General features: G+C 22.5%; 1 protein-coding gene across 1 annotated transcript in view; it reads right to left on the bottom strand.

The window, feature by feature from the left end:
• LOC145841673 (uncharacterized) overlaps positions 1-10,454 on the bottom strand; it is a 32,462-nt gene extending 22,008 nt beyond the window's left edge. Inside the window, exons 1-2 of the mRNA XM_082949025.1 lie at positions 10,338-10,454; positions 9,459-10,262 (exon numbers count right to left, since the gene is read on the bottom strand). Of these exons, the coding sequence (XP_082805151.1) occupies positions 9,459-10,262; positions 10,338-10,454 (921 nt within the window). The remainder of the gene's footprint in view (positions 1-9,458; positions 10,263-10,337) is intronic.
• Between the last annotated feature and the right edge of the window lie 15,409 nt (positions 10,455-25,863).

Genomic DNA, 25,863 nt, shown 5'->3' with positions numbered 1-25,863 from the left:
TTATTTAATTTTATTTAAAACCGTGATTTTAATTAAATTTTTATTATACTTAGTTAAAGATATTAAAAGTTAAAATATTTAATAATTTGTTTCTTAGACTGTTTGTATCAAAAAAAGTATAAAAAAGTAAACTTGGACAACTATGTTTATTAGGTAGTAAGTGGTATTAAACTATTAAGGTATTTAAAAAATTACATACATTATAAATTTAATCTTTGTTTATATCTGCACTCAAACTCCTAAATTAAAATATTTAAACAAACTTAACCCACAATCACTATGTTAAGAGTACATTGTAAAAAGAAACTAAGGGTAATATTTGTACTAAATTTCATAGAAAAAATTTTCGTAGTTTGATAGTCGTTTGTATACGGCTGATATAATTATACGTAAGTAGAATATTTGAAATTATATATTTACTATTTTAGATAGTCGCTAACTTTTGCCGCTGAATGGATTTTCAAAAAGAGTTTTTTATAAAAAAAAACTTTAAAAAAAAAGGGAAAGCTACACCTTTATACAATTAATGCAATACACTAAACTAAAAAATCACTATTTTTTGAAATTATGCTTAACTTGATTTTGTCTTTATGATTTTATTTGTCAAACAGAAATTTAAAAAAAAAAATTATATTTTAATAATCTTTTAGATTCAGTTTATATCTTAAACTTCAAATCTAAATTTGCTATATAAACCATTTAATAAGAGAAGAATTAAAAAAATCTAATTTTATAAAGCTTTATATTAACTTAACTATTGTTATTTGACTTTATTTAGTGTTTCATTACTTTAATAAATCTGTAAACAAGTTTTAAGTTTCGTAAAAAATGTTAAATCAATTTGTTTTAACTTAAAACTTAAAAAGGACTTTTTGTCCTAAATTATTAATATGTTAAAGCTGTTAAGGTAGATTAGTTAGCTATTTATTAAGCTTTTTAAAGAAAACATAAAGTGTTTAAAGCATTATGAAATAAGACTAAAAATATCTATTACGTCTTAAAATTTAATTGAATTTTAAAGTTTTTTATATAGATTTCGTGGAATACTTTTTTTAAGTTTTAAGAAATTGTTTGTGTTTTTTAAAACAAAAAAAAAGATTAAATGCTTTGTTAAGTTGTTAAATACTTACGATAATTTTTTTTATAAATGTTTAATTACTGTTTTATAAAAAGTTCGAACTGAATAATAAGGATTAATAAGCTAACTATGCTATACTTAATATGACATTTTCTCAAATTTTGATTAAAAGCCCTATAAAAAGTAGAAAACAAAAGAGAAATAACTTAAAAAATTAACTATATGTGAACGTGTTTAAATAGAGAAACTTAAATACTAATAAAGTGTCTTAAATATATAAAAGTTAATATTTTCAAAAATAATAAATTTAGGGTTTAAACTATGTTTATGCTATAAAAACAACTAGAAAGTAAAGCTCTGTAAAGTTCAATAGGGAACATACTAAGTAAAACTGAGTAAAAATACAGAGCTATTTATAACATGGCGTTTCTAGTTTCATGTTTGAACAAAAAACATTTATACTTTTTGTGTTTTGTATGGGGTTGATTACATTTCAATTTAAAAAAAGAAGTTAGATAGCAGAAACTTTATTTAAGAAATATTTCTAATCTTGATAATATTAGAATTTCAACAACCATATTTATATAAAGTTCTATTACATTGATTATTATAAGGTAAAATCTAGCTTTAAGCTCAATAATATGTATCTCATAATGTTTTTTATTTAAACATTATTATTGTTGTATTGATAAAATGTACAAATTTACAAAATAAATATTGAAAAAGACGTACTTTTTATAAATTTCCCTTTTCAAAATGATAAATTTTAAACCTTAACTTATTTTTTTATATTAAATTAGCTTTAAAAACTTACAAAACATATCTCAAAACTTTTAGTCTATTTTAATAACACGAATGAGCTAACACGTAACTACAAAACAATAAACTAAGTTAGCATTCAATAAAACTAAAAAATACTTTTTCCTAGTAGAAAAAAGGAGGTAAAGTTTAGTGCTTAGTTGCTACAGTTTAGTTTTTAAGCACGAATTGTACTATTTTGTGAACTAAGAATTTATAGTTTATGATTAAAATACAACATACATTCTGAATTGTATAGTAATTTTCATTAATGTTTTAGAAAACGTATTTACAGGCATAATTTACATACAAAAATCTAAATAGGTGAATGATTTTTATAAACTTTATTCAAAGGTTTCGATTATGGAAACGAGTTTAAGAAATCCCTGTTTGAAAATTTATCTAAATTTTTGTACAGCAGAAATTAAAAACATACTTGACCCACAAACGCTTTATTAACAACATTCTATAAAAAAGTAACCTAACAATGTTCTTACATTTGGTAGCTGTTTGTAGATTGCCAATAATAATAAATAACATAAAAAAAATAGTTATATTTTAGTTGAAGAAAATTTGTAAACTTAAAAAAATATACGTATAAGTTTTTATTAAATCTTATTGAAAGTTTTAGTTTGAACGAACACGTGAGAAAATTTTTTACATTTAATTTAATATTTTTGGTATAAAAACGTTTTTATAGTTTTTGATTATTTTACCTAATAATTACTTTTTAGTTTAAAAACGTAGTTAGTTTTATAAGCTAAAAATGAAATCAAACTAAAATAACCTTTTGTATATCTTTTTGTTGTGTCAAATCAAGTTAATAGTTATAACAATTATATTGACAAATGAAATTCTTATTTATAACAACAAACTGTTATATAATTTGATAGTATAAATTATATAAAAACATAGGAAATTTTTTAAACCTTCTTTTATTGTTCCTTATTGTCTAGTAGCCAATCAAAAATGGTTGGTATATTTTACTACAAAAGAAAAAGTTTTTAAGTTTAAATTATTAACGTAAATATTATACTTTACAATTTTAAGAAGATTTCCGCATAATATATTTGCTTTTTATCTCTAAAATTATTTAAAATTGCTAAAATGTTTACCGTAATTCTTTAATATTACATTAAAGAAAAAACATAATAACAAAAAAAATCAGGTTTGTAGTAAAAAAGTGTATATTCATAATATAATACATTTAACAAATTTCATAAACTTTAGAAAGAAATCAACAAACTAAGTACAAAGTCCAGAAATTTACTGAGCTAAAATTCAATATTTATTACAAAGTAAATACATATCATACTATTAAAATGCTGGAATTTGAACCTGTTTACATGTTTAATCAGATTTATTACGTTTAAAACAACATAAATTTGAAAAACATTTAAACACTTTAAAAATATACTTCTTACTTAACTTAACTTCACCTTTTTACTTATTTAATTCTATAATCAGTTTATAGTCTTTATATAATGTTATAAAAATTTATGCTACTTAATGAAGACTTCTAACTGTATTTTTGAAATTGGTGCATAAAATTAAAAAAATTAAACTTAACAAAACAAGACAAATACTTGACTCTTTTAAAAACTTAACTACCGTGGTTTTACTTGATTTAGAAATATAACTAATTAAATGCAAAAATGATTTATTCTGTGATTATTGGTTACATTTAAATATTTTTTAAGCTTCTTAAACTTAAGTTTAGTTTTAGTTTAAAGTGCGTAATAATTCGATAAATAACTTTCTGTAATTTAAAAAAATTAACTTAAAAAGCTACATTAAATTAAAACTTTGAAATTTATTCTTTTTAACCAAGGATAAAATTAAGTGAAAAAACTACTTTAGATGATGTTTTAAGTTATTTACCAACAAGTCATGTTAAACTATTACTATACTTCAATTAGTGAAATAAATAATTTTGAAATTAATCCTAGTTTGTAATAGCTACTTATTTTTTTTCATCATAGAAAATTATAAATAACCTTTACCCACAAGTATTATGAAAATAAAGTTATATAAAAACAAACTGAGAATAAAGCGTTTGTTAGAAAATTAGCTAGAAATTCTCCTTGTTTGGTAGTCGTTTGTATACGGCTAATAGTAATATTATTACAGGTAATTTAAACTATTTATAAAATATCAAGCTGTGTTTATTTTAAAATACATCTGAAAATATAAAAACTTGTACCTTAATATAAATGAAATAAATCTATATACATCGTTATATATATACATATAGATTATATCCCAAAACTTGACTAAAATGTCAAGATGGGATACTAAAAATGACTTGCAATGTCGGAGCAAGTCGGCTAATATGCAGTCACTTCCAAGGACCAATCATACCATCGGCTTTACATAGTTCTTCAGTAGCTGAATCGCTTTCAAGCCTAAGTATATAAATAAAAACTCTTAAAGTAGTTAAAAATAAATATTAAAATAGTTTTTAGCTTTTAAACAGTTATAAAGTATATAACGAAGTGATAATTAAACTTTGATGAATAATAACAACATAATATGATAAAAACTAAATCAGTATTTCTTGAACTTTAATAGCTCCATATAAAGTTAACAAACAGTAAGGTATGATAATTTAATAAAAAAAGAGTACTACGTAAATATTTATCACTTTTATTATATTTCTATTATTGTATACTCCAGTGTACTTGCTTTGCTTGGGTATCTACTAGCAAACTATTAGCTTTAAATTTCAAATAACAACATAAACGTATTAATAAATATTTTGATATAAAGTTTCAGAGAGATTATATGGTAAAAAATATGTTTAAAAAACATTTACATCCCGATGCTTATTACAATTATATAATTTTTAAGTGCCATTCTATAAAGTTTAATAATTTTTACTTAAATTAGATTAATGATACTTGAAAGTTTTTTTTTAGATTTTATTAACATAATTCTAACCATTATTTTATAAAATAGTTTACATTATTTTATTTAATAAGTATATTTATAATTATTAATTATAAGTGTAAATCTCTAAAACTTATATACTACAAAAAAGTAGCTTTTTAAAACAGTATTTTCAATATTTTAACATAAAAGCTGAAACTATTTTGAAAAACAAAATATGTTTTGAAAACTCAAAACAAGAAAATTGTAGCAAACTTTTGAAGCTAAGCGTATTTCAGTAAAACTTTTGTGCAAAACTTTAAAAACTACGAAGTAAGCATTTTCATGAAACTTCAACTTTTGTAAAGTAATAAAAAATGACGTATCTATTAATACAAATTCTTTTTAAAAACTTTAAAAATATGGTTTAATGTGTTCTTATGCTACTTAATTTTATTTCAAACACTCTTAAAGCATCTTATAAAATAATATATTAATTACAAGAACATAAAAATTATACGCTTCAAAATATAAACAGTTGATTATTTAATATATAAAGTGTTATAAGTTTCTAGTTTTAATTAAATAACTTTGTGTAGATTTTAACATACATTTATGTTGTCAGACTTTTTAGCAGTTTAAGAATGTTTGTCGTCCAACAAAGTATAATCATAGTCGAATAAATAGCTTGGATAACTAAAAACTAAATCATTTTTTGATTTTAAATCATTGGACTCCATTGAATATAATAAACTTAATATATTCAGAAAAACAATTTTTTTAATATATAAAAATTTCAAGACCTAGTACACTTACATAAGTAACTTTAAAACAAGATAAATTTTTATCTAGACAGTACTAAATTAACAAATTTCTCATTATTTTTAATAATATCTATAACTGAAGTAAGATATTTTAAGCATAATAGTTTTTAAAATACTGAAGTAAGTGTTTTAACAGTTATTTTTTTATGTTTCTTTGTAACATTTAGCTTAGTAAATACAAAGTATGTTGTACTGAAATGCTTAATATCTAGATTTAAAAAAAATATATAGCACAATTGTATAGTTTAAATCATTTTTTTATTGTTCATTTACATATTACAGAACAATTGTACAATTCAAAAATTAGGCACAACTTTTTTTTATAACAGTTCATGTTTGCTAATCATTTCTAGCTAGTTATTTGAAATATAACATCAATTTAAACCTTTATGATCTTTTTAGTGTATGTTTTTAAGCATAACTTGCATATAAAAATCTGAATATATGAGTGGCTAACTACCAAAATTTATTCAAAAGGGCTGTTTATGAAAACCGTTTTAGGAAACCCCAGCTTGAATATTTATTTAAATATTTTTTTATCAGAAGTTAAAAATATATTTATCACACAAACGCTTTCGTAAAATATACTATTAAATAATAATCTAACAATGTAGCTATTGTTTTATATAAATAAGTCAATAAAGTATGTTTCTATATTTTGTAGCTGTTTCAGATAGACAGAACAAAAAATTATAAAATAAATTAGTACAACAAATTAGTTCGTTTGTTCAACGAATATAAGTTGTTAGTAATTAGGACCTTTTTTATTGAACAAAAAAAAATTTAATTTAACTAATTGCTTTCTTCTTCTTAACAAAAATTGTATGTTATCAAAGGTTTTATTAGATTTATTTAAAAAACCTAAACTTAGCTTAAAAATATTAAAATAAGTGATTATGTGATAATTATTAAGTTTTTTCTTTCAATTAAACCGAGTTTAAATTAAAAATACGTATTTGTAACTAAAATAACTTGTTTTTTAAATTACATATATAATTTGAAAAAATTTATTGATAATAAACATAATATCTTAAATGTTTAAGATAAATTAATAAAATAGTAGTATACACATTTATGATATATAAGCAGGTTTTAGAACTATTTAGCATGGCTATCTTTACATTAATAAACTTTGTAACAAAATTAAAACATTTAGTAAAATTGTATGATACAATTTACAATTTAAATTTTTTAAAAATATTATTAATCAAGTTATATATGCTACGTTTTTATCTAAGTAATTTTTATAAATTATATCTTTATTTTGAGAAAACAGTTATTTTGAAGTAATACTATTATAAATCTTAAAACAAACTTGTAAAGAAACACACTATTAATTTTTAGTTTTCAAAACTTGTACATAGCAGATAAATGCGTGATAAATGTAGTTGTGTTAACATTTTATTTAATATTAATGCTATAACAATATTTTTATAGTTGTTTTTCTAATCTATATTAGAAATATTATTTCGTTTAAAAACGTATTTAGTCATATCAATAAACATATAAAACAAGCTTAAATAGTTTATAAGTTATCATTTTTTTATCAAATCAAGTTAATAGTTATAAAAATAATATTGACAATATAACTGTGATTAATAACCACAAACTCTTAGTTAGTTCAATAGTACATTATAATACAATTTGAAAAAAGTATAACCTATCTTGCAATTTTCTTAGTTGTTTTGTAGCCTATCAAATATGGCTGATAATTTTTATTAGCTAGAAAAACGTTTGAAATTTTATTCATTAAAGTAAAGATTATTTTCTTATTATTTTAAGAAAATTTCCACACTTTAGACAGGCTTTACAACTATCATTAATTAAAATTATAAATATTTACCTCAATTATTTGATTTTATATAAAGCCAAAAATATTAAAACGAAAAAATTAGGTTTAGAGCAGAAAAGGGTATATTGATGAGATAATACATTTAAGATGTACATAAATTAAAAAAAAAACAAATTCAAACTAAGTACGAAGTCAATAAATTTAATCATGTAAAATGTGATATTTTTATTACAATTAAAAAATTGGACTTTGAACCTGTGTACATGCTTATTAAGATTTATCTTTTAGTTTTTTAAGTTTAAAAGCGACATAATTTCAAAAAACTTTAAACATTATAAAAATTACTTGTTACTTAACTAACTTCATCTTCGTCTTTATACATTGATATAAAATTTGTGGAAATTAAGAACTTTAACTGTATTTTTGAAGTTGGTGCATAAAATTCGAAAATTAAAATAAACAAAACTAGACTATTCCTTGACTGTTTTTAATAACTTAATAATCGTAGTTTCATTAACTTTAAGGCAACTTTATAATTAATTTAGAAACATAACTAATTAAAAACTTTCATAATTTATTTCTGTGATTATTACTAAATATAAAACTTAATTGTAATTTTAATGTATATTAGTTTAATAAATAACCTTCCTTAATTTAATTAAACAAACTTAAAAATTTAAAATTGATTTTTTCAACTCAAGATAAAGTTAAATAAAAAAAAATTTATATGATGTATCCTTATCAACCAACAAGTCATTTTAACTATTACTATATTTCAAGTAATTAAAAAAAAACTTGAAAATTAATCCTAGTTTGTAACAGTTTTTCGACATTTTATTATACAAAGTTATATACCCACAAGCATTATGTTTATAAAATATTGTAAAAACAAACCGAGAATGATAAATATTAAAATTTTAGGTAGAAATATTCTTTTTTTTTTGGTAGTCGTTTGTATACGGCTAACAATAGTACGATTTTAGATAAGTTAAAATATTGATAGATTTTTAGACTGTGTTTATTCTCAAATTTACTATGAGAAACAGAAAAAAAAACCTTTATACAAATTTAAAAAACCGACAAACTACAAACATTATTATTTTCAGGGAATATATAACTTTTCTTAAATCAAAGTTTTTTTTTATCATTAATACTATTCTCATCATTTTAATAGATATTTTTTAATTAACTAATTGATTATGAGTACAAAGTTTTCATACCTGAATACAAAAACACGCAATAATTATAAGGTATTATTTCAAAATGTTATATTTAAGCTAAAACTATTTTTAAAAACTAAATTGTTATAAACATAAAAAAAACAAGTATAAACTGTAGCTATATATTTAACTTTTGAAGCTAGGCATAATTCAGTAACACATATGTGCTAAATATAAAAAAAAAGTATAGTAAGCATTTTAATAAAACTTGAATTTCTGTTTAGTAATAAAGTAGAAAATTGACGGGTAATATTAATATAAATTCGTTTTTTAAATTTAACTTTTTAGTACTACATATCTTGTACAGAAATCTAAGACAAAATTCTATCAAAAACATCTTTATTAAAGCAACAAACAAGTAAAATCGATTTCGGCTAACGCTTTTCAATTACTTTAGTTAGCAACTAATTTTAAGATTAAATTTTGAGTATATAAATAGTTAGAGGTTACATCAGAAAAATCAGAAAAATCAATTAACACTAATTAGCATAATTGAGCAAAAATTAATTAGACATTCACAATTCATAAATGCATATATAAAACAGTTTATCAGTAATTTAACTAAGATAAGCAACATAAAAATAAAATAAAAATAAAAATAAGCGACAAAATTCAAATAAAATCTATAACAACTTATAAAGATTAGATTTATAAACGTATTGCTGCTTACACAAATTAGGTTTACATGTTTTTATAAAAAGAGATTCTAAAACACTCAGGTGATAATCGTTACGAGCTTTACTTAAAATTGAAAAGTTACTATCACTATAGTTCTTTGCGCAATCTGAATTGTTTAATAAGTGTTCAGCTATCGCTGAGGATCTATTACATGGTTTTTTTAAACCAGTGTCCATCCATCTTCTGAGGGAATTAAAAACGTGTTGGTCCCTTCTTATATGGAATCTTTGGGACGTTCTGCCAATGTACTCACTGTCACAGTGGCATTTGTACATATAAACTATTTTACTTTTTTCATGATCGGCAGTACGGTCTTTACAAATTCCATTTAAGGGCTTTCTTGTAGCATGACTGATTCTTAGTTGTACAGAGTTAAAAGTGGACTTTACAGTGTATTTTACAGTCTTTTCTAGAGCAGTTGCTACTTTACCGAGATATGGCAATCTCAAATATACAGGGCATTTACTAGGACCAAATTTAACCGGTTTTTCAAATTTTGAGATTGTATTGTTAATTGTCTTTCTGACTATATGCGATGGATAACCAAGAGCTTCAAAAATATTTTTTATTTTATCTAATTCCTCTTCAAACAACTTTTTCGAACAAATCTTGTGTGCTCTGAATACCAAACAGGAAATTAAACCTAGTTTTTGAGATAAAGGGCAGAATGACTGAAATGGAAAATATTGACCAGCAAATGTTGGTTTTCTGTAAACAGTAGTAAGCAACTTAGAAGATGTACGCAACAGATGTACATCCAAGAAAGGTAAGCAATTGTCTTTTTCTTTTTCAATAGTAAATTTTAAGTTTGGGTGTAAATTCGAAATTTTGCTAAATAATTCCTCAATGTTATATTCATCATTGTAAGACACAAAAATGTCATCAACATACCTAATATAATTTATTGGTTTTTGATACTTGGAAAAGAGCAATGTTTCAAAGTATCCCACAAAAATGTTGGCTAAAATAGGGCCAAGTGGACTACCCATCGCCACTCCATCTATCTGTTTTTAAATATAAGAGTTAAATCTGAATTCAACATTTTTTTTTACTGCCATGTTTAACATACTAAGACAAACATCTTTTGGAATAGAAGGAGCTGTAAGACCAGAATTATAAAGTTCATTTAAACATATATTTATAGTCTCATCCACTGGGACATTAGTAAAGAGGCTTTTTATGTCAAAAGAACACATGTTACTTGGTAAAAAAGAAAAAAACTTGTTTTTTAAATTTAAAAACATGGTTTAAATTGTTCTCGTTGTATTTTATTTTATTTAAAATACTATTTAAGTCTTTCATATTGTAATATCTTAGATATAACAACTTAAATAATATATGGGTTCAGATAAAATAGTCCATTGTATAAAAATAACTAAAGTATAATAAGTTTCTAACTTTAATTAAAGCATTTTGTGTAGAAATTAACCTACAATTTGGTTCTCAGACTTGTAATAATTAAAAAAAGTTATCAAACTTTATTATATGATTATAAATTCTAACATTTAAAATTATAAAGAATCTAAATTTCTTTTTTTTTGTTGTTTTTTCTAGGTTTATTTTAACTTTTTTTTTCATTCAAGTTATGAAAAGTACAGTCATTACATAAATACAAACTAATTTATAAATAAAAAAATGTATTGTATTAATTTTTTGACTTAGATAAATCTTTACTTATTCTATCTTTTTAGACAAAATCTTCAACAAGTTTACAAACCAACAACCTAAAGGTTAGCTAAACACGACAGATTCTATCATATACCTCCATCTAACTTCGAAATTCTACCATATTCTAATATATCTCCTTATAGAAACGTATACAGCGTTTAAGTTGTTTTTGGTACATGACTGATGGTTTAATTACATTTTTTAACAAGTTCGATACAAAAGATTTTACAATAGATGTCTGACAAGTTTAAGTTAATAAAAGTTAACAACATAATGTAGCTCGATTGAACTAAAGTACTGAAATATTAAGTATAATATTAAATACTTTATTAACCTAAATACTTATTAGATGACTAAAAAAATTATTTAAGATTTTAAATTTAAAAATATTTATAATATGAATGAACATATAATAAATTAAGGATGTTAGTTTGGTTCTATATGTAACCTTATCAAAACTAATATTAGCTACTTAGTTTCAAATAAGTTTTATAATTATTTTAAAAAATTTTAATAAATAAATATTTGTTTTAACAATAAAGTGTTGCTCATTTTAACGATTAGAGAAACTTTTTATAAAATGTTTTTGGTAAGAGTTTACTTTTTTACTATATGATGCACTTTAATATTTTGAAAAAAATTGGACAAGTTTTTAAATTTTTTTAAAGACTATTATCATAAGCCAATGAATTTTGAGTATTGAGGATCTTACGTTTAAAAATTAATGTACATTCTAAAAATAAGTTTTTAGAAAGAGAATAAAGCTGTTTTTTTATATATACCATTACACTTATATGTGTTTGGTTTTTTGAATTATCAACAACAGTATGAGGATATTACGATAGATATAACTTTATTTCAATAAAAAGTTTTCAAACCGTATTTAAATAACTTTTCGTTTTTTATGCAGACTTAGAAGTTTAAAATTTATTTTTGTTTACGTTTCTTCAACAGTTAGTTTTTCCCTTTTTCGTTCTTCTATGTACTTTGTTCCAAAAAACCCGAATTTTATCAATTAGTTTACATTTCAATTATGTTACCAAGATTAACATTAAAAAATGAAAAAGAAATAAAGACTTTAAAAAAAATATAAAAACTGTTAGTTAACATGTAGCATAATATAGCATAGTTTTAACTAATTTTATAACACCACAAACTCTCAGTTAATCATATATCATAAATATAGATTACAAGTAGTTTAAATTATATTTCATACAATTAAAAAATACGTGTTGCTGTTTGATAGCCTTTTGAATATGGCTTTTGTTTTTATATATATTACTTAGAATATTTTTAGATAAACACATTACTACATAGGTTTAAGTACTGATAATTATTAGAGCATTTGCATACAAGCTTTAACGTCGTACCAGCACTTATAATTGGTGAAAGTATTGTTTTAAATGATTTAAAAAATCTATAATTAAAACTATGCTTATAGTAACTTGGTAAAAATCACAACACTTTATATATCTTACATCTCACATATGTATACAATCTTTAACAGTTAGTAAGAAGTAAATATAGTTGATTTAATATACAGAACAACACTTATGTGTGCTAAAGTTTAAAAATACGACTAAGGTAGAAATAAACGGCTAATCTTTAACTAAATTATTTACCTAGTCACCTACAAAAAATATTAAAAGTATATACATTATCATCTAGACAGTACTAAATTAAGAATTATTTTATTACTTGTTATAATTTTTTCAAGTAAAGTAATATTTTAGACTTAAGTTTAATTTTACTGATATAATTAACTATCAAGTTTTTTATTATTTTTTAGCACAAACGATAGTTACATTTTTTACTTACAGAAAAAATTACTACTAACGAAATTTTGAGCCAAGTTTTTTTTTATAACAATTTATGTGAACTAAGCATTTATAATAAAATGTTTAAAGTATAACATTAAATTTTGCTTTGTAAAGTTTTTAATTACATGATTTTAAAAACATATTCAGAAGCATAATTTACGTACAAAATCTAATAAATTGAGTGACTATTTGTACAACTTATTCGAATGGGCCGATCATTGAAATGAGTTTGAGCTATCTTGTTTTGAATATTTATCTGAATTTTAACTTTGCAGAAATTAAAAACATACTTAACCCACAAACGCTTTCTAAATAACTTTCTACAAAATAATAATCTAATAATATAGTTACTGTTTTGAAAATAGGTCTGTGAAATAAATTCTTATATTTGGTAGCTGTTTGTAGATGGCTAAAAGTAAAAAACAATAAAAAGAAGAGAAAGTTAAATAAGAATTTATTTTGTTAAACAAAAACTAAACTTAAGATGTTAATGTAAATTGTTTAATAAATAAAACGAAAGTTTCAATCTGGATATATATTTCTGCATTGTTCACTTTACGTCAAACAAGCAAATAAACATTATACTTTTTTCATTAATACTTTAGTAAAATAAAAAAAAAAACTGTTGAAAAAACTGAAAAAAGTACTAAAAATTGTTTTTTACCAGCTGAATGAGTTGAATGAAGTTAGAATAAGTAAACATTTAACTGTTATTTAAATGAAATTAAGCATAAATACTTTGCATATAAACATATATCACTATTATAAAACTTAAAAAATGTATATATGAAATACATCATTATTAATTAAATTAATGTTTAGCAGTATTATGATAAGTAACTTTCGATTTATCTGTATACCTTATGTAATTCCATGATTCAAAAAACTTAATATTTTTTAAGGGAAAAAACTAGATATTTTTTTTAGTTTAATAAAATGTTTTATACTTTTATGAATATTATACAAAACCTAAAACTATTGTTATTAACTTATTATTAAATAGAATAAAAATATTAAAAATTTCAAATAAGTAATTTGCAATAAGTTAGCTTAGATGATTTATTTGTTTCGTAGTTATATTTATTTGTTTCGTAGCTAATTGAGAATGGATATTTTTTGAATTTAAATTGGATAAAAAAATATAATATTAGACAAACATAGAGCTCACATACTTAATAACGAACTAAAACGAATAAGTTTTTCAGTTAATAATAAGTCGTTTATTACTTTATGAAGCAAAACTAAAAAAGTAATTTTGAATGTAGAAAACTATCACATAAAAAAATTTGACACATAACAAAAAAATAATTGAAGTTTGGAGTTCCGAAATTTAATTAATTAATAATTCTAGCAATTCTTTAAGCTAAAATAAAAACAAAAAACTGTTATCATGTTGGACTTTAAACTTTTATGTTAAATGAAAAGTCTGCTAGGTATCCCATTTCAATTATTTAGTCTAAAATTACAAAACTTTGCCATAACAGTTGTAGTGAAAAATAGTTCTAACAAAATATTTTAAAGCAGATTAATAAAGTTTTCTCGTTTAAAGAACATACGTTGTTTGCAATTACGATATTTTTTGTATTGTAAAATTAAAAATCATTTATTTTCAAAGACTGTTGTTTAATACTTGATAAGAATATATTCATGAATACATCATAAAATTTTAGAATATTGTGATATATTTGACTGATAATAGTTAAATCTAACTTATAAAAATTAAAACTCCTCCTTTTATGATAATTGGTTTTATTCAATAAACCTTCTTTTTTCTTATTAAACATAACTTGAATCAAAAAGTATCATTACTAAAATAAACTAATTTGTTTAAATAAATACACACCTTTAAAAAATGAACTGCTCATAAAGAGTTATTATTTTTAATTTAATAAAACAGCAGTAAAATTTTTTATGATAAATATATTATTTTTAGACTGTTAATGCCTTGGCTACTTTATCATTTATAAACCCTGTAACAAAATTAACATATTCAGGATATGAATATAATATAACTTTACACAACTGTATTAATATTACTAATTTAGTTATAAGTGGAAGTTTTTAGGTGAGTCATAGTTTTTATTTTAATTATACTTCGAATTTCTTTTTAAAATTATTTTGACCTACAATTGAATAAAATAAATAAAAAATCCGTCTGTTAAGAATCACACTAACAATTTTAGTTATAAAAGTGTGTATTTAACAGACAAACACGTACTAAATAAACAATTGTAATTACCTAATTTAACATTTTTTCCACCACAAACTTTTTAAAGATTTTATTAATTTTATTTAAAAACTACTTTATCGTATGAAATCGTAGTACGCGTTATTAATTGAATATAAAAACAAACTAAAGTAGCTGATTGTATTTTTTTTATTATAATAACAGGTTAACTATTATAGCAATACGTAGGCATAAAATTTGTTTTTCATAAACACAAACTCTTACTTATTTAGATATTATAAACTATGATATAAATATGGAAAAATTATTTTCTTATTCCTTTATTTTCTTTATTGTTTTCAAGCCAATTTAACATGGCTCATATTTTTTACAAGCAAGAATAATATCTATATTATTTGTTAGTTTAGGAATTTTATTATTAATAATTTTAAGACCATTCACACATACATTATAGCTTTTATTATAAATTTTTTACCTGAATTCTGTGAAGTATATAAGTTGAGTAGGTATTTTTTAAACTTAAATACAAACTTGTTATGACAATAATCAGAAAATTGGTTGGTAAGTTTAGTTTGAATGCATTCTCTATAGAATTCTATAAAATACTTTAAACTATTTTTTCTTTTACTTGTAGTTTACACAAAATAATATAAAAAATTACGTAAGAGTCTCTCTTTATGGCAAAAAAGATAAATTTTTTTTTGTTATATTTAAACTATTTTATGTAAAATTTACCATACATTTTTGTTGTGGATTAATAACAATTAAAGTTTTTTTATATGCTAAGTAATCTTGGAACTAAAAAGATATTTAATCAACTAGTCATACATTCGTTTGTTACTTGTTATGTTTTGATTAATTACACTCTAATTAAAAATAAGAGTTTTAAATCAAGGTACTATATTTAATGAAACTTTTTATAAAGATTTTTCTTATATTGTGAAAATAAAGATCAAGTATTTGTAGTTTGTTTCGAGCTACTGTTAATTAATTTCTAACTTCTGAAACATAATTATTTTAAAAAGTTTAATTGCATTAGTTATTATTAACATATTTCAAATTAAAACAACAAATAATTTTTTTTAATGCGTTTTCATGATGTTTTTTAATATAACTTCAAGTTAGATCAAGTTATCTTAAACCTAAAAACAACGTTTATAAAGCTGTAACTATTTATGAGTTGATTATATTTTTTATACTAAACTAACATATTACTTTATAAGTTATATGTTAAGACTTTGAAACAAAGCAAGTTTGAATTACACATATGTGTTAAAATATAAACAAATTTATTCTACATAATTATTTTTATAAACTTTGACTACAAAGTTCGTATGAAGAAACATTTTCAAAATTAGCAGGTAAATAGCAATGTAAATACATTAAAAAAAAATCTAAACCTTTTTGTAAAACTGTTTCTTCACTTTACTTTTAGTTTTTACAAAATATTTTTAGAAATAAAGTAATAGTCTTTCTATATGATGATAAAAACATTTTAAACTGTTCCTAGTGTTAATTAAATAACTATATAAAATGACTAAGCTATGTTTTTTTGTTGTCAAAGATATGTTGTAGTTAAGGTATGTTAAGGTATCTTGATATTCTGATAAGCAAGAACAATTTTGTTTTTGTATATAAAATCGTTGACCTACTACTTTAATTGAATTAGAAAGTCTATTTTTTATTAATGGTTTTCCAATAAGTGATCTTTATCTTCTACTTAACTTCGAATTTAAAAAACTTAACTTATATACTGTTAAATTTTTTATTTTATTTTAGTTATTTTAATAGATTTAAAAATGTTGTAGGGTTAATACAAGTTTTTGAATACTTTCGTTGTTTATTTTAGTTTAGTAGAAAATTATATTACATTATTATTTTTAAAAGTCGCAAATATACTTTAAATTATTTTACGTTTTAACCAAACCAAAATTCAAGTTACGTAAAATTTATTCTTAAAAATAATACAAAGCCACAAATACTCATTTACTTATAAATTTAATTAAAACACTTCGCAGTAAATTAACACGATTAAAAAGATGGATAGTTTCATTAATTTAGTGGTCATTAGAATATGGCTATTGTTTAAAACAAATTTCAAATACATTTGAACTTTAAAAGAAGTAAGAATTTAATTAATAGTTCTTAAAATGTTTGTATATTTTTTTTATAACCTTAATCTAGTGAAATAATCTATTTTTATAACTTTTACATGCAAAAAAAGTGCAAACGTGTATATAACAGTCTGGTTGTAGAAAAATAAAGATTAATAACTAATATTAAATCATTAACTAAAAAAATTATAAACTAAGTACAAAGTCCAGATGCTTAACTAATAAAAAAAGAACGCTTAATTTAGATTAAAATGAAGTCTATAAATTAAATGAGTTTAATCCTATTTACATATTTAATAAGAAACTAATGATGTCATTTTAACTGTTTTATATAAAACTTACTTAACGTAAAAAGAGTAGTAATAAATATTGCTAAGAAATAAAATATTACTTTTACTTTAGTTTTTTAAATATTTAAACTAAAAATATACAAATTAAAAATAACATCGTTGTGCCGTTTAACAGGAAGAAAATTGTTCAACAATACTTAAGTCAGTCACTTAAACCTATAAGACTTTTAATAATAAAAAAATTAACTTATATTTTGTTAAAAAAGTTGTAGATATTTAATATATTCTTGAATAACAATTTATGCAAAAATAAAACTTTTCGCTCTCCAAGTTTTTATTTTAACATAAATTGTTATTTAAGAATCTAATAATGCAATAGTTTTGTGATTAAACAAAAAGAGTGAAATTGGTTTTTAGTTTTAGTTAAATATTTACGTGTAGAATTTACCATTAACTTTTACTATCAAGGCTTGCTAAAATTAGAAGTAAAAATATAAGATCGCTGATGTGATAAAAAATTTTACGAAATCAAGTCGAACAGAAACTGATTTTAAACTTTAAAATACTAGTTCTCATTACGGATTTCTAAATTTTAAACCTTTGTCAACTAGTTTATCTAAAATACAAAACTAATTATTAGAACTACTAATCATATTACTTATGTTTAGAAGTTTTTAATAAGTATACCAATGTTGTAGTGTTTAAGCATTTTTTTCTTATCCTTTACTGTACTTGGTAAGTAACTACTAATTGTTCGAAATTTATATATAAACTTTTATTTTAACCTATTTAATCTCTCAGGAAGAAATACTGCATAAAAGATGTTTTACAAAAAATTAACTATATCTAACACAAGCCTTCACTTAGTTAACTATTATAAATCTAAGGTAAAACTAAGTAAAGTAGTTCTATAGCTTCAATTAGTTCTTATTATTTGGTAACCCTTAAAATATGGTTGATGGTTTTATCTTAACTCAAGAAAATTTATATTTTTTTAGTTGTATTGAAATTTCAGTATTGTTAGTTGTTAGAACGTTCACAAACTTTATTTAGCTTAAACATGACCTACAGTTGGTAAAACTGAATTAATAAAATATAGGTTAGTTGTATAATATAATTATTGAAGATTATGCGAAATCAAAGACTCTAAGTTTTTTAAATACTATAAGTTATAAAAAAATATGTGAAAATGCATCTTACGAAACATTGTTTTGTGTTTTTTGGTAGCCATTAAAACATTCTTATAGTTTTACGAAGACTCTTATTAGAACACTCACACATACAATTCACCTTAAACATAGTTAGTATGACTTTGTATTTTTTGGAAAATTTCTTTCATATTGAAAAAAATACCATATAAGTTTATAACAGAATGAATGTAGAAAAAAAAAAAATAATAGTACACTTTTAACTATTAAATAATAAGCAAACTATAAAGTCTATAAATTAATCGTCGGTTGTTTTTAGTTTTTATAAATTTAAAAAGAAATTAAATACAAAACAAATAAACATAACTTTTTGTTTATATCTAATTAAAGTTAGTAATTTAAAATTTTAATGCTTTTATGGAATGTTTTCTTGAATAAAATATTTCAATATATGAATTAACAAAAACACCAACAGAATCTTCTAAAATAGTTATAAACAACAACATTGTAAAACTATATTTAAAAAAAAAACTATGTTAAATGGTCAACTACACAATTTTAGTTTATAAAGAATATTATTTAAAAACGTTGAATTTAACTTTTAATTTCAAAATAAATTTTCAGCCATTTTCAGATGGCAATCAAATAAAACCGAATGGATGATCTGATGTATAGGGAAATGAAATCAAAACTACTATTAATAGTAATATTCTGAAACAGCGTTTGTGGTGCTCTAGTTTTATAAACATTTTTTTTTTAGTTTTAATGTGATTGTAGAAAAGTTTTCCTCTACTAAATTAAATTATTTTTAAAGATTAATTCAATATATTTGTGCGAAATTTGTTTTCAACACATATGTACTAAATAATTTAAATAATATTTTGTTTGTTACATTAAGCCTTTTGAAAGTTTTACAACGTGTTTTTTGTTTTCCTTTTCATAAAGTTTTAGTTTCAAATCAAAAAACAGATACATTGAATTTTAAAAACAAAGGGAAAAGAAGTATATCTATTTAAAGTAAGTTTAGATAAAACTTTTAATGTTTATTTACAATGTTCTTCCTAATTTAATATGTCAATATATGGTCTAACAAAAACTCTAACAAAATCTTCATGATGAATTGTTCAATAAAAATATTGAAAAACTATACCTAAAAAACTTGTGTTAAACGGTTAATTACACCATTTTAGGTGACAAAGCATGCTGTTAAAAAAAATTTGAAACAACTTTAATTATAAAAATTAAATTTTTAGCCATTTTCAGATGGCAATCCAATAAAATCTAATGGTTATAACGATGTATAAGAAAATTAATTTAAACTAATATTAATAGGAGTATTGTGAAACAGCGTTTGTGGTAATCTATTTTTAATAACAATTGTCTTAATTTTAAAGTATTTGTAGGAAAGTTGTCCGCTAGTAAAATAAATTATTTATAAAAGTGAGTTTTATAGGTCTTGTGCGAAATTAATTTTCAACACATCTGTACTAAATAGTTCAAAAAATATTTTTACTTGCTGAAAAATGAGTTTTAAAAATTTAACATAAAAATAGTTTAAAAACTGTTATCTTAAATTAATTAAATTCAAAGAAATATTTAAACAAATTAGATGAGTTTATAAACTAAACTTAAGAGCACAAAAAGTATTTTCAATACCAATGCTAAATAGTTTTCAAGTTTTATGTTAATTAACAGATAATAAGAAATTACAACATGTTAAACAATACTTCTTAAACGTTTTCGTTTTTTATTTAGCACTTTGAAATGAGTTTGATAAAAATCGAGTCATTTTTTAACTTTTGATCTTAAACTATCAATCGATTAAATGGTGTTACTAATAAAAACTTTTTGATAATAATTAATAATACATAAACAGATTTAAAAATTTTTAAACTTCTTATTGTTTATAAAGCTTAATGCAGTATAATTTAAATTAATTAAAAAAACTAAATATCTCAGTTTTTGTAAATAAACAACTTTTATTAATTTAAAAAAACATTTTTTTTACTTATATACGATTTATAGAACATTTTTTTATACTTAACTTGGAATCCAAAGCCCAAAACTTATGGATTGTTAAATTTATTTACATTAAAATAACTTTGACAGACTTAAAACCTTCAGAATATTGTAAACATATTTTAATTATTATAAATTTTAGAAAAAAAAAATTATAATTACACTAAATTTATTTTCATTTATACAACGCCACAAATACTCATTTATTCATATATTTATTTTGGATAAAATGCAGTCACTCATCATGATTAAATAGATGAAGAGTTTCATTTATTTGGTAGCCATTAGATTAGAATAAGGCTGATGTTTTTAAATAAATTTTAGGTCCGTATTTAAAGCAAAGCTGTTTCCCCTAACCATCAATTAAAAAGATGTTTTTTTTCTTTTAATATTCATACCTTTAACCCTAACCCACCTTACCCAAAATGTTTTTTTTTATATCTTTAACTCTAACCCACTTTACCAAAACATATTTAAAACTAATTAAAACATAAACTTTTTATATGTATTTTATGCTGGTTAGCAAATATTTGGGGATTTCCGTCACATCAACAAAAAGACTCATAAATTTTATATATAATTGACCTTTTTTACAGAAAAAAACTTAATTATTAGTTATTAAAACACATGTCGATTTATTGTGACCTTTAAATAGTGAAAATATTGATTTATTTTGACTTTTACATGCAAAACAACTAATTTTATACAATAGCTTAAACGTAGAAAAGAATGTTTACTGAGTAATGTTAGAATGTTATTAATTAAAAAATAATGTTGGTACAAAGTCCAACAACTTAAAAAATAAAAACAGATTATTAAATTTAAATTAAAATAACTTAACAATATAATGTTAGACTTTGAACCTATTTACAAACTTAACAAAAAATAAACTCGTGTTCTTATATTTTACAATACTATCTAAACTAATGTTAAGTTTTGTCAAGTACAACATAAAAAGCTGTAACAGTTTGTACAAAGTTAATACTTTTTTATAATTTGAGTAAAATTTAAAAATAAGCAAAGTTTTACAATTTTAAAACAAAGCGAAATTAAATAACACATGTGTGCTAATATATAAACTAAAATTTAGCTAGTTAAGTTTTTTTTTTGTAAAAATAAAGTACAAAATATTATTCAAACGTTAGCAGATTACTTAAATAAAAAGTTATCAAAATATTTTCTCATTTACAGATATTAACAAATAATTATTAGAGCATCTTATAATGTGATAAATTATCGATATAACAAAAATAATGCAATTGGTTTATAATTTTTATTAAGTCATTACAGATAGAATTTACCATATTTTATCTGTCCAGGCTTGCTGATAACTAAATTAAAATTAAAAATTAAATGTTCTGTTTAAAACATTACTTTGTTATTGTTTGCTAATGAAATTAATTAAAATTTAAAGTACATGTAGACTTTTATCCGCTAAACTATAAAAAGTTCGAAAATACAATTTAAACCTTTTGTTATAATTATTTATTACTAATAGTATAAAAAGGGTTTGACAAAGTTGTATTATATAACTAATATTAACTTTCTCATTTCTTTCTTATTGCAACTTGGTAAATAATATTTAATTCAGAGGTTATCGTTATAAGGGTGTTCCGAATTAATTCGTAGATTTGAAAAAATGTCTTATAAATTTGTTTAAAATTAATAGTCTTATTTAATTTTATTAATATTAAACAAAAAAATATTCAACGAAATTTTTTTTTTACAAAATTTCACTAGATTAAACACAAGCTTTGACTTTATTAAATATTACAAATTTAAAGTGAAAATAAGTATAATAATTCTATAGCTTCTATTAGTATTTTATTGTTTGGTAGCCATTTCAGTATGGCTAATGTATTTACATTAAATTTTGAAAGTTTTAAAAAGTGTTTTGTATTGTAGAAAGTAAACCACTATTAGTTTTTAGAACGTTTTTAATTTGACTTAAACTCGTGTAGTACGGCCTTAAATTTGTAAAACTTTTGATCTGATAAAAAAATAACAGCTGAAAGTTTTTTATAGATTATATGAAACCACAAACTATCAGTTAGTTAATTATTATAATTTATAAAAAAATATGTAGAAACGGTACCATGAAACAAAATTCAATTGTATTTTTTAACGGCCATTTTAATGTGGCTGAAATTTCAAACTCGATCGTTGATAAAACAATAAAACATACAATTTATTTAAGATAAATAAGTTTCGCTTTTAATTAGTCAAACAACTGATTTAATTTGTAATGGTACTTTGAAGAAAAATAAAAAACAAGTACAAAACAGTCTAGTTATATAAAAAAAATATGAAAAATAATACATACTTTACTATAAGATAATAAGCTAACTACAAAGTCCAGAAATTTGAAGGACGATCGTTTTTAACTTTTTAAAAACCTTAGCAATATTAAGAATATAGAGATAAAAATATAAATCAATTTTTTAGCAAATAATTTGCTTCTGGTTTTGGTATACTATCAAAATCCACCCGCGTTCAAAATCCACCCGATCAAAATCCACCCGCGTTCAAAATCCACCCGATCAAAATCCACCCGGGTCAAAATCCACCCGATCAAAATCCACCCAATTTAAAATCCACCCGATCAAAATCAACCCGAGTCAAAATCAACCCGATCAAAATCAACCCGGCTCAAAATTCATCCGATCAAAATCCACCCGATCAAAATCCACCCGAGTTAAAGTCCACCCGATTAAAATCCACCCGGTTCAAAATCCACCCGATCAAAATCAACCCGACTCTAAATCCACCCGTTTCAAAATCCACCCGATCAAAATCCACCCGGTTCAAAATCCACCCGATCAAAATCCACCCGGTTCAAAATCCACCCGATCAAAATCCATCCGGTTTAAAATCCACCCGATCAAAGTCAACCCGAGTCAAAATTCACCTGATCAAAATCCACCCGAGTCAAAATTCACCCGATCAAAACTCATCCGAGTTAAAATTAACCCGAGTCAAAATCCTACCGACACAAAATCAACCAAAGTAAAAATCCAACCGAATCGAAACAAGGACCTTGCTTTATTTATTTCTTTTTAAATCAAGTATCATCTAAACAAATCTCACCACTCTAAAGTACCAATCTCAAACAAGTTTTATTTAAAAAACACTTATAAAATCTTGTATTTTGTCCCTTATAAATTGAACTAAGAATAAAAAAACTGTACTACAGATTGAACTTATTTTGTGAGGTTTTTTGAGTTGTTATTTGGTATTTTTGCTTATTATAAGGAATTTTTGACAAAAATATTTTTGTTTTTTTGATTACTGAATATAATTTTGAATAGCTACAGCCGGCAAGCAGCTTTTAAAGGAACTGTTGTTTTTGATATAAGTATAACTATAAGAGCTAATAAAAGTTAAACAACGTCACGATAAATAAATTAAAGTTTTACTATACAAATATGACTATGTTAAAACTTTTAGAAAACTAAAGGATGTGCCAGAAAAAATAATCTTGTATTATTTCAATCACAATTACACAACAATCAATTATAATTTACTGTTTCTAGGTATAAAATTTAATAATTTAGAACTTTTAAGTAATTTTTAAACAAATACGTCACACGACATAATTTTTATAAAAACTGAGTATTACAAGTGAAAGCTACCATTTATACTACAAATTAATCCATTTAATTTAGGGGTCAGCAAACTGCGGCCCTCGAAGTGTAAATATGTGGCCCTCGAGCACGTAAATTTATCTTACATATTCCTCATTTATATTTTTAGTAAACTAGTTTTCGTATTTTTATATTAAAATTTATGTTCTGTTTTTAGAAATTACTAATAAAAGAAACGTCAATAAATTGTTTACTAAACGACAAATAAAAGCGCTCAAAATATTTGGTCCTAAGTCCTCTTGCACGAACAAACCTTAAAGTTATCGAGTCGCACACCAAAAATATCTTTTAACGTCTTTTCCACGTCGACAACAATAATGTTTAAAATATAATTAATAGGTGATAGTTTTTCCAAATTTAACAAAGGATTTTTTTTTATTATCACGTAGCAACTTTATATAATTCTTTATCTATATTTTATTTTTTATAAACACTGATAGTTGAAATTTTTTTATAATAAAATATTGTATGTAATACTATTTTGAATTTTAAGTAAAGCACAAAACACAAAACTTTTTACATCAAAAAAAAAAGCTTAAAAATTTTAGATTAATATTTTAATTTTCTTTTTGTAACATTTTATTAACATTTTCATAAATTTACATTATTTGGTATTTGATTTTTGTAATTTTCTTTAGTTTAATAAATGTTATTAAAGATTCTTCAAATTTATAAACTTCTATAGTTTTGATATATTAATTTACTATGAGTTATCCTTAGTAAATATTTATATTTAATTATGATTGACTTTGGGAAATTAAATTAGAAGGAAGTTTAAATGTACTAAAACTGAGCGTAATTCTTTTTTTATTTTTTTTTAACTTCTTTTTTTAAAAGTAACACCATCACTACTAACATTAATAAATTATAAACATTTTAAATACTTGTAAAGCTACTATGAATATTTTTTTAATGCTGTTTAATTATATTGTTTAACTTATTTTTTTAATTATTTTATTAAATAAATTAAAATTTCTTTCTTTATAAATACTTACTCTTTTTTATACCAATAGTTGTTAAAACATATAACTTTATTCAATATTGCAAAATTCTATTAGAAATTAATTCTTATTTCAAAAAAAATGAACTCGGGTTGATTTTGTTCGGGTGGATTTTGAACCGGGTGGATTTTGAACCGGGTTGATTTTGATCGGGTGGATTTTAAACTGGGTGGATTTTGATCGGGTAGATTTTGACTCGGGTTGATTTCGACTCGGGTTGATTTTGATCGAGTTGATTTTGATCGGGTGGATTTTGAACCGGGTTGATTTTGATCGGGTGGATTTTGACTCGGGTTGATTTTGAACGGGTGGATTTTGACTCGGGTGGATTTTGAACCGGGTGGATTTTGATCGGGTGGATTTTGAACCGGGTGGATTTTGATCGGGTGGATTATGACCCGGGTGGATTTTGATCGGGTGGGTTTTGACCCGGGTGGATTTTGATCGGGTGGATTTTGATCGGGTGGATTTTGATCGGGTGGATTTTGATCGCGGGTGGATTTTGATTGCGGGTGGATTTTGAACGTGTCCCTCTGGTTTTACATTCATTTCTTAGAGTTCTTAGAGAACTACTTTCATTGCAAACTTTGAGAAACAGTGAATACTAATCAATCTTGAGAACTAAAAAATCAAAACGATTATATGAACGAAAACTATTCAATGGATTTTAAACCTTAGTTTTCAAGTTAAATACTAATCATAGTTGTATTAAT

This window comes from Thalia democratica, chromosome 7, assembly GCF_965202585.1.
Source record: "Thalia democratica chromosome 7, ktThaDemo2.hap1.1, whole genome shotgun sequence".
Lineage (NCBI taxonomy): Eukaryota > Metazoa > Chordata > Thaliacea > Salpida > Salpidae > Thalia > Thalia democratica.
Note: the sequence above shows the minus strand (reverse complement) of the source record. Positions and strands in the feature narration are given on the sequence as shown.